We start from the raw sequence: 11,631 nt of genomic DNA, 5'->3' as shown, positions 1-11,631 counted from the left end.
TGTTTCTTGCGACTATTTATTTTGTTTGCAAGGGAATTTAAAAGCAAATCCCTGTTAATTGTCATAATTTATCAATAGTTAATTTGCACTTGGAAAAGGAGGGTTTTAAGTAACGAAAGAGTTTATAACTCACCTAATGAGACAATCCGTAACAGGCGGTGGCTTGCATGACGCCGTACGATAAACCAACAAGAAGAACACAAAAGGGTGTACAGGACAAGGGTTAATTTCTTACAGACTACCTAGCTAATTCAATATCTGTAGGTATAAAAATAATACAACAACCTAATAATAAATAATGAAATCTTATAGAAAACGGCATACTAGATATAACAAAGTTTCCTTACAGGCTGAGGCAACAGATCATTGACATGGATTTTGCCAAAACATATTTGTAATGTTGTCAGACTCCACCCCCCCCCCCCCCCCCCCCCCACACACACACTTTATGTACAGTGTACACTTTCACACGTTTGTGTGCATATACAGTGTTCTTATAATGTTGTAAGTGTTCGGTGGCTACTTTATGTTGAGTTTATTGAAAGAGATGAGCAAAGAGTAACTTACCAGAGCAAATGCATTCAACATGATTGGAGAGGAATTCACCGAACAGGTATAGAAAAATTGTGTATTGGGTTAGGGACATTTATATCTTTTAAAAGCGTCAATATAGGCCTATAACGGATTGTTATAGCAAAAGACATTTAAAAACCGTATAATAACTAACAACTACAAAACACAAATGTCACTTCAAACTTATTTATTTGTAACCTACAATCTACAGCCTACATGAGGGTAAACGACTGTTGAGGGTTTAATTTATTTTTTTTATTTATTTTTAGATCCGCGCGTCTGATTTTATACCTACACACCAGATTAACTGTAAATCAGCATTTCAATATGAAGTGGTTCAACAAAAATGTTACATTGTGGATAAACATGACACACTGCAGTTTTAAGCAATTCACTAAATACACTATTCCCATTATTTTTATATATCCCTTTGGTTGCTGCACTTGGTGATAGGCCGTCTCCCTGTAGTATTCCAATAACACGACATTTGCTATCCATTCATTAATCAACATAGCATCTTTGCACTAGCTTTCCATTATCTAGTCATTGAGACAGGACGTGATACCGACACGCGACAATTCAACTCCCGTTTAATGAGAAATGCATTCGAGTACCAAGCACGCCTCGACTCAATTTCAAAGCATAACGGATTGATTTATTAACACATTTCATTTGAAAATCACAATACTAAAGCTCTTGTTACTATACTACGAGTTTGATACAATAACGTTTTCATTTTAAAAGCAAATATTCATATCTTTCAGTTTATAACTCGGACGTTGCTAACCTTAGATACACAGCGGTACTATTAGGTAGCACACTAAAACAAAATTCAGAGGAAAAATTAAAGAAACATTAAAGACGTTTAATACATTTCAAAAGTTTTTTTCATTTTAATGTTAGTAGTAAAACTGCTATGTTGAATTCGAGTTTGGACATACACGTTCCATCACATCAGGTTTATGACATATTTAGTTTTATAAATGTATATTTAGCAGGTCTGTTCTGGGCCGATCAAGTGGTCACTAAGCACGCTGATTCAATCCCATGTTATCTGTACAGGATGTCAATATAATTATATGGATGAAACATAGATTATGTCTTACTGGAAATGTTATCCAATAAAATATGATTGTCATTACTCAATCTTGTTAACATATGTAATTATAACAGCTACAGAAAACCCTGCCTGCCAAATTGCTATCAACTAGAGTGTCACTTCACACATGGGAAACAATTTGAAAAAATAAGAACTTAGATTAACGATGTGGAATCACAAATTCCTGAAAATATACAAATTCTCCGTGGAAAAATATAAGGAAAAACTCTACAATTACCAGTGCTTATGATGATCACCTGAAATTTTTAATGAAGGACACACACGAACCCTGAAAATATCTCATCAACAATCTGACGAGATAAACAACGAAAGGACCTGAAGGTGAACTATTGAAAGCTTGTCATTGTTACTATATTCAGAAACTTATGCTGGGGTGACTGATCACATGGGTGAGCTCAACCAAAAGGGGGGCCCCCCAAATAGCTACCTAAGTCTTTTTATTTATCCACATACAAGGACAGAGACTAAATAATCTTTAGCTTTGTTTGATGGATATTCGAGTATTTTTCTATCTTTCCTACAAATTAAACTGATCTCTGTATAGGACTATTGATATGAAAGGACACCTGCACATTACACCACTAATACTAAATGCTTTAGTATAAGGGATAATAAGTATTTTCCTCTTTTTTACAAAAAGTTAGTAATGTTTTATCTTAAGGAATGGAAAATATAAATTTAAGCCAAGACTCTGTCGAATCCGAGCCCATCAACCTTTCTTTTTTCCTGTTATTGTAACACTAATATACACAAGGAAGCCCATTTACAAAACCACCAACTTTAACTTCATTTGACAACAGTTATCATTGGTAGATCATCTTGATAACCGTGAGTATTATTGTTTTATAGTTTCCAGTAGCAAGATGGAAGCTCAATGTGCAGTATTGGTTTACAGTATCTATGTTATTTGAGTGTTATGATACTCATTGCATATATAGATCACAATTCAAAGTTTATACATCATGCATCACACACTGGCGATCTCGGTGCTATTTTCCAGGCATGTTCTGTAGTAAGGTTGTACATTAAAAACACAAGACAGAATCGAAGCGAAGAGCATTTTAAAAACAAAAATCACTGAGGGTGTCGTCATTCTGAGTTCATAATAATGGAGAAATTAACTTTATACAAGTCTCTAGAAAATCACATTCATATGGACATTCTTTCAAGTGTGTTTACTACAGTTTTAATGGAACTTCTATTTTTTTTTTAAAGGTTACAAAACCAAAACCACCACACTAATGTTTATATATTTCCAAGTTATTTTGGGTAAACACGTTAAAAGTTGCTTTGGTATTCTCATGTTGTAAAATTTAACAGGGAAATATATTTTTTTTTCTCCTTTCAAAAAACAGGAGTAAATGAAACAATGAAGGAAATGCTTTGAAAATATGGCCCCATGTCTTTCAATTTGAAATCTGTTGTAGATAGGGGTTGCAGTCCCGATGCCTTTTCTGAATCCTGTGATTTTGCAATTTCGTTGTCTCAAATCCAAGATGCTGTCATCATGTTTGTTTTGTCTCGGGTCAAAGTAAAAAAAAAACTGTCTGGAATATTCTGTTGTGTTAAAGCAATATATATATATATATAAACAAAAATAACGTGGACAGAGGAGATCCTGGTAAAACTCTTATAACACCTGAATTGAATATTTATTTTTCCGTTTGATCTCATTATTTGTTTATTTAGCAGATGCATTTATCACAGAGTGTGTGAACTATGCATCACCTGCAGAGTCACTTACAACAACGTCTCATCCAAAAGCTGAGTACAAGGTACAAGGAGGTTAAGTGACTTGCTCAGCGTCACACACTGCGTCAGTGCATTAATGCAGGAACACTTGGTTACAAGCCCTTTCTTTAACCACGACACACAGCCGGTCCCGATCCAGTTGGTAAAGCAAAGAAGATCTTCAGTAGCCAGATAGAGTGAAAACATAAATACAGCCTTTGATTAAGGTTAACAAGAAAACGCATTGGTTTCAAACTCTTAAAACGCAGGCAATCAATCAAAAAAACGAATCAATCAGTCTTCTATGTGTTTTCATGTACTACCATAATTACACAGAGGAATTGTGAGGGTCTGGAATCAACTCCCCAGTAATGTGTTGAAGCTGACACCCTGGGATCCTCAAGAAGCTGCTTGATGAGATTTGGGTCAATAAACTACTAACAACCAAACGAGCAAGATGGGCCGAATGGCCCTCCGCTCGTTTGTAAACTTTATTATGTTCTAATAAGATTAATTAATTCATGAATAAATACATATTTATTTCATTTTTTTTTTTTTTTACCATCTTCTACCTGCTTTCTTGTCTGGTAATGTCTACATGTCACCAGACTTTGTGGGCTGATTGTTAGTGAGTATGTAATAGAACCGGCATCACATTGTATTATTTTTTGCAGGTCTTTGAGCTTTTATTTCTCACGCACTGATTAAAGATTAAAAAAAACAAACATACAAAAAAACATATCGGTTGACTAATTACAGAGCGTGGAATAGAAAAGATAGTACTCTGACTATGTGGGTTACGGGATGTACTTCAGTGTATAAACGTTGGTAAAGTGACATGGATAAGCCTTGTTAACTTATGTGCTGCTATCGACAGATCGAATATGAATAAGATAAAATGAGAGAGCGGTTATGAGGACGTATTATGAGAGTGACGATGATCCTAACTGAGTTGTCCTTGACTCTACTAGAGGTAGCACCATGACATTCGACCCCCCCCGTTTTTTTTGTTTGAGGATGGACATCTCGTGGTAGAAGATGGTATAGCACTAAGTATGTTGTAGTGAAGTCTAAGTAAACTTAATGTTGAGTACTAGAATATGACTGATCTATAGTGACTTACCACAAGACTTGATTCCATCAAAACGTCACCGTGTACATTGATACCTGGATACTTAATCATTGTAACTCTTCACATTATTGTGATAATCATGTGTGTTTGATGATTATCTATGTGTAGTACACGATTTTCTATTGCTAATGACCCCTGATTGTTTAGAACACACCACTTTCATAACCCCTACCAACCTAATTAACAACCCCCCAGGAAGTTACATTTCAAAAGTTTTTATTTTATGGTAGTGTAAATTAAGGGGTTTGGACTACAGTTCCATCTCAGGGTTTTGACTAGTTTAGTTTTATAAATGTATAGTAGCAGGTCTGTCTGGGCCTCAGTGTGTAAGCAGCTTTCAGCACATGGGTTCTGTACAGGAATGTCAATATAGTTATTATGAAATAGATATTTCTACTGGAAAATGTTATCATAATATTGAATTTCATTATCATCTTGTTAACTTGTAATTTACAGCTCACAAAATACCCTGCATGACAAATTGCTTCAACTAGAGTGTCACTTCACATGGGGCCACCCCCCCCCCGCCCAAACTTTTGTTGGAGAAATTAAGATTAACGATTTGGAAATCACAATTCCTGAAAATATACAATTCTCCGTGGAAAAATATAAGGGAAAACTCTACAATTACCTTGCTTATGTGAAGCACCTGAAAGGTTTTAATGAAGAAGCCCTGAAATATCTAGAACAAGCTGAAGAGATAACAAAGAAGGACCATGAAGATGAATTTGAGAAGCTGGTCATTGTTACTTATGGAAAGTTCGCTTGGGTGCACTATCACATGGGTGAGCTCACCAAAGCCCAGAGCTACCTGGAGAAGCTGGAAGACATTTGCAAGACGTTCCCTACAGCCTCCCGCTACAGTGTCCTTCTTCCTATTGTGTACGCGGAGAAGGGATGGTCCTTTTTGAAGGTCTGTGATGAGAAACATTATAAGATAGCAAAAGAATGTTTTGAAAGGGCTCTTGAAGAAGAGCCAGATGAGAAGGAGTGGAATGCTGATTATGCCATTGTGCTGTACCGCCTTGAACAGTTTGGACCTTCAGTTTGTGCTGAAGACTCAATTGCACTAAAACAGTTAAAACATGCTCTAGAGCTAGATCCAGAAAACCCAGTTCTCATGGTACACCTGGGAATAAAACTGCAGCTTTATGAACAAAATGAAGAAGCCCTGAAATTAGTGAATCAAGCTCTGAAGCTGTCACCACAAAGCCCCAGTGTTGCTGTACATGCAGCACGGTTTTTCAGAAACCATGGCTGTCCAGACAAATCCTTGGAGGTATTAAAAGAGGCGTTGCAAGCAGCACCAGATTCACATCCTCTGCACTATCAATTAGGACTTACCTACAGATCCAAAATTGGCAAATTCCAGGGCCAGTGGAATCAGGATCCCACAGAGTTTGAGCAATTTGTTAAATTAAGTATTGTACACTTAGAAAAGGCTGTTAGGATGAAGCCATCAAAAATTAATCCTCAGTTAGATCTGGCACAAATGTATGCAGAATCTAACAACATGCCACAAGCAGAACATATATATCAGAGGTTATTTGACACGCCATTTACATGGCTTGATGATATACAGAGATTACATCTTTATTTTGGGAACTTCCAGTATTATTACAAAAAATCAGAGCCTGATGCTATTAAACATTATAAAATTGGATTACAAATGCAAAATACATCTATAGCAAGCAACAAGTGTTATGCTCGGCTACAAAAAATCGCCAGAAAACGTATTGCAATGAATCAACATGCAGAAGGTTTTGCCATTTTGGCTTCAGCTCATGAACTCAGAAACGAGCTACCACAAGCAATCGACTACTATGAGAAGGCATTGAAGCATGACCCAGACAATGAAAGATACATGGGTGCTATTTTTGACCTGTGTGACTCATTGCAGTACAAAGGCACTGTATAATCTTTTCACAAGTGTGTCTGTATAATATGCTCTACCTCAAGAAATACTCGTACTAAAATAAATTAAAATTCAATGATAGAGGTGGAATATTTATTGCTACTCCTGTTTTGTTATTTTCTGATTGTGTCATTATTATGACATTATGACAACAGATTTATCCATTTTTAAATATTAAAGTGATGTTACTATTTGGAAAGAAAACCGCAAAACGTATCATTGATAATCATACTATGTCCGAATTACGTGATGTGGCTTGACCCAATGAATTGATTTTTGTCATTGTTTACCAGCTTTGAATCATTAGAGAAATATTTAAACTTTTAAATATTGTGACATGTTTAATTTAAAATTGCTGTTTTTTGTAATTGTGACATGAATTGACTAATAGAAAATGAACTGACCTCTGTCATTGCTTATCTGCTTTTAGTTATTAATGAGATGTTTTTTTTTTTTTTATTTGATTCATAATAAATGTAAAATTATACTAGGTCCTAATTATGTGATGTGAATTGATCCAATGAACTGATTTTTTACCAGATTTGAATCATTAGAGAAATATTTCAACTTTTAAAATGTGTGAGTTATATAATTAAACAGTTATTTGTTGTAATTGTGATATGAATCGACATAAAAAATAAACAGACCTTCGTTATTGCTTATTTGGTTTTAATTATTAAAGAGATGTTTTTAATTTGATACATAATTGTGAAATGTATAATCGATAATAGTATTATTCTTTAATTATGTGATGTGATTTGACTTATTGATTGATACTTTGTTACTCTATTAAAGTAATTTCTGTGATGATTTTACTCAATCTGTTGAAGACCTAGTGGTTGAAATGTCATTGTCTTGTTTTTTTTTAAAAGTTGAAATGATCAAATACATTTCTGCACTTTGTCTAAGAGAATGACTTTTTTATTTTCTGAAAGTATAAGTTTAAAAAATGTGCTGATGTGTGACTGTACTAACTTTTCACAAATGTGTCCTTAAAATATGCTATACCTTAAGAAATACTAAAATAAATTAAAATTCAATGACACGTTTTGACTAGATGTATTTTTCAATATTGTGTAAATTATGTTCATACTAGTATCTCTACTAAGTACAAATCCAATATTTCTTTTACAACGATTTCTCTCTACTATAAAATATGGCCCCATGTCTTTCAATTTGAAATCTGTTGTAGATAGGGGTTGCAGTCCCGATGCCTTTTCTGAATCCTGTGATTTTGCAATTTCGTTGTCTCAAATCCAAGATGCTGTCATCATGTTTGTTTTGTCTCGGGTCAAAGTAAAAAAAAAACTGTCTGGAATATTCTGTTGTGTTAAAGCAATATATATATATATATATATATATATAATATATATATATATATATATATATGCTATATTTATTTCATGTATATATTATATAATATATATATATAAACAAAAATAATAGTGGACAGAGGAGATCCTGGTAAAACTCTTATAACACCTGAATTGAATATTTATTTTTCCGTTTGATCTCATTATTTGTTTATTTAGCAGATGCCTTTATCCAAAGCGACTTACAGAGACTAGGGTGTGTGAACAATGCATCAGCTGCAGAGTCACTTACAACAACATCTCACCCAAAAGCTGAAGCACAAGGAGGTTAAGTGACTTGCTCAGCGTCACACAATGAGTCAGCTGATTAAGCCAGGAACCTCCTGGTTACAAGCCCTTTTCTTTAACCACTGGACTCACACAGCCTCCATGATCCATTGTCGTAAAGCAAGAAGATCATTCAGTAGCCAGAGTGAAAACATAAATACAGCCTTTTATTAAGGTTAATCAAGAAAACGCATTTGTTCAAACTCTTAAAAGCAGGCAAATCAATCAAAAATAACAATCAATCAAGTCCTTCTATGTAGTTTTCATGTAATACAATTAATTACACAGAGAATTGTGAGGGTCTGGAATCAACTCCCCAGTAATGTTGTTGAAGCTGACACCCTGGGATCCTTCAAGAAGCTGCTTGATGAGATTTTGGGATCAATAAACTACTAACAACCAAACGAGCAAGATGGGCCGAATGGCCTCCTCTCGTTTGTAAACTTTCTTATGTTCTTATGTTCTTAATTAATTAATTACTTTCTTTATTTATGTATTTATTTCATTTTTTTTTTTTACCATCTTCTACCTGCTTTCTTGTCTGGTAATGTCTACAGGTCACCAGACTTTGTGGGCTGATTGTTAGTGAGTATGTAATAGAACCGGCATCACATTGTATTATTTTTTGCAGGTCTTTGAGCTTTTATTTCTCACGCACTGATTAAAGATTAAAAAAAACAAACATACAAAAAAACATATCAGTTGACTAATTACAGAGCGTGGAATAGAAAAGGTAGTATGTACAATGTACAATGAAGCACGTGAAAATCATGAGTCAAAATTGAAACAGAGTTGTCTAATACAATCCTGAAATACCCTGGATTATCTCGTACAGGATGGCGGAATTGGGATTCCCGGGACTGCAACTTTTAACTGTAGAGAAACTTTCTCATAGTTTTAAAATTTATGAGTTAATACAAATACCTAGACATATGTTTGCAATGTGTTTGTAAGGTAGATTGTGTGCAATTATTCTTTTACTATTTAAATGTATGCTTAAGACACCAAAGCTCTATATCAAATCAATGTTTAGGTATACATACTAAAACAAAATCAGAGGAAAATTAAAGGAAGTTACATTTCAAAAGTTTTTATTTTATGGTAGTGTAAATTAAGGGGTTTGGACTACAGTTCCATCTCAGGGTTTTGACTAGTTTAGTTTTATAAATGTATAGTAGCAGGTCTGTCTGGGCCTCAGTGTCTAAGCAGCTTTCAGCACATGGGTTCTGTACAGGAATGTCAATATAATTATTTTGAAATAGATATTTCTACTGGAAAATGTTATCATAATATTGAATTTCATTATCATCTTGATAACTTGTAATTTACAGCTCAGAAAATACCCTGCATGACAAATTGCTTCAACTAGAGTGTCACTTCACATGGGATTTGAAAAAAGAAGAAATTAAGATTAACGATTTGGAAATCACAATTCCTGAAAATATACAATTCTCCGTGGAAAAATATAAGGGAAAACTCTACAATTACCTTGCTTATGTGAAGCACCTGAAAGGTTTTAATGAAGAAGCCCTGAAATATCTAGAACAAGCTGAAGAGATAACAAAGAAGGACCATGAAGATGAATTTGAGAAGCTGGTCATTGTTACTTATGGAAACTTTGCTTGGGTGCACTATCACATGGGTGAGCTCACCAAAGCCCAGAGCTACCTGGAGAAGCTGGAAGACATTTGCAAGACGTTCCCCACAGCCTCCCGCTACAGTGTCCTTCTTCCTATTGTGTACGCGGAGAAGGGATGGTCCTTTTTGAAGGTCTGTGATGAGAAACATTATAAGATAGCAAAAGAATGTTTTGAAAGGGCTCTTGAAGAAGAGCCAGATGAGAAGGAGTGGAATGCTGATTATGCCATTGTGCTGTACCGCCTTGAAACGTTTGGACCTTCAGTTTGTGCTGAAGACTCAGTTGCACTAAAACAGTTAAAACATGCTCTAGAGCTAGATCCAGAAAACCCAGTTCTCATGGTACACCTGGGAATAAAACTGCAGCTTTATGAACAAAATGAGGAAGCCCTGAAATTAGTGAATCAAGCTCTGAAGCTGTCACCACAAAGCCCCAGTGTTGCTGTACATGCAGCACGGTTTTTCAGAAACCATGGCTGTCCAGACAAATCCTTGGAGGTATTAAAAGAGGCGTTGCAAGCAGCACCAGATTCACATCCTCTGCACTATCAATTAGGACTTACCTACAGATCCAAAATTGGCAAATTCCAGGGCCAGAGGAATCAGGATCCCACAGAGTTTGAGCAATTTGTTAAATTAAGTATTGTACACTTAGAAAAGGCTGTTAGGATGAAGCCATCAAAAATTCAACCTCAGTTAGATCTGGCACAAATGTATGCAGAATCTAACAACATGCCACAAGCAGAAAATATATATCAGAGGTTATTTGACACGCCATTTACATGGCTTGATGATATACAGAGATTACATCTTTGTTTTGGGAACTTCCAGTATTATTACAAAAAATCAGAGCCTGATGCTATTAAACATTATAAAATTGGATTACAAATGCAAAATACATCTATAGCAAGCAACAAGTGTTATGCTCGGCTACAAAAAATCGCCAGAAAACGTATTGCAATGAATCAACATGCAGAAGGTTTTGCCATTTTGGCTTCAGCTCATGAACTCAGAAACGAGCTACCACAAGCAATCGACTACTATGAGAAGGCATTGAAGCATGACCCAGACAATGAAAGATACATGGGTGCTATTTTTGACCTGTGTGACTCATTGCAGTACAAAGGCACTGTATAATCTTTTCACAAGTGTGTCTGTATAATATGCTCTACCTCAAGAAATACTCGTACTAAAATAAATTAAAATTCAATGATAGAGGTGGAATATTTATTGCTACTCCTGTTTTGTTATTTTCTGATTGTGTCATTATTATGACATTATGACAACAGATTTATCCATTTTTAAATATTAAAGTGATGTTACTATTTGGAAAGACAACCGCAAAACGTATCATTGATAATCATACTATGTCCGAATTACGTGATGTGGCTTGACCCAATGAATTGATTTTTGTCATTGTTTACCAGCTTTGAATCATTAGAGAAATATTTAAACTTTTAAATATTGTGACATGTTTAATTTAAAATTGCTGTTTTTTGTAATTGTGACATGAATTGACTAATAGAAAATGAACTGACCTCTGTCATTGCTTATCTGCTTTTAGTTATTAATGAGATGTTTTTTCTTTTTATTTGATTCATAATTGTGAAATGTATAATCAATAATGGTGTTATTTTTTAATTATGTGATGTGATTTGACTAATTGAAAATCTTATCATTCTAATTGTGATGTAACTAATTGATACTTCTCCGATGATTTTATTCAATCTGATGAAGACCTAGCAGTCGAAATATCATTGTCTTGTATTTTAACAATGAAATGATCAAATAAATATCTGGACTTTGTCTAAGAAAGTGCTTTTTTATTTTGTTAAAGTAAAAATGAAAAAAAAACTTTAATAACCAGTTGATGATTATAATT

At 34.5% G+C, this 11,631-nt stretch overlaps 2 protein-coding genes across 2 annotated transcripts; both read left to right on the top strand.

Moving 5' to 3' along the window:
• Nucleotides 1-586: 586 nt before the first annotated feature.
• Nucleotides 587-6,659, top strand: LOC121312096 (interferon-induced protein with tetratricopeptide repeats 1-like). Its single transcript, XM_041244111.1, has 2 exons — nucleotides 587-613; nucleotides 5,203-6,659. Exons 1-2 carry the CDS (start codon nucleotides 587-589, stop codon nucleotides 6,472-6,474), a joined length of 1,299 nt encoding a protein of 432 aa, XP_041100045.1. The 3' UTR covers nucleotides 6,475-6,659.
• Nucleotides 6,660-8,947: 2,288 nt separating this feature from the next.
• Nucleotides 8,948-11,198, top strand: LOC121312095 (interferon-induced protein with tetratricopeptide repeats 1-like). The gene is made up of 2 exons (XM_041244109.1): nucleotides 8,948-8,973; nucleotides 9,443-11,198. Exons 1-2 carry the CDS (start codon nucleotides 8,948-8,950, stop codon nucleotides 10,884-10,886), a joined length of 1,470 nt encoding a protein of 489 aa, XP_041100043.1. The 3' UTR covers nucleotides 10,887-11,198.
• The last annotated feature ends 433 nt before the right edge of the window (nucleotides 11,199-11,631 follow it).

Source organism: Polyodon spathula, unplaced genomic scaffold, assembly GCF_017654505.1.
Source record: "Polyodon spathula isolate WHYD16114869_AA unplaced genomic scaffold, ASM1765450v1 scaffolds_3538, whole genome shotgun sequence".
NCBI lineage: Eukaryota > Metazoa > Chordata > Actinopteri > Acipenseriformes > Polyodontidae > Polyodon > Polyodon spathula.
This window is presented reverse-complemented; position numbering and strand designations above follow the sequence as displayed.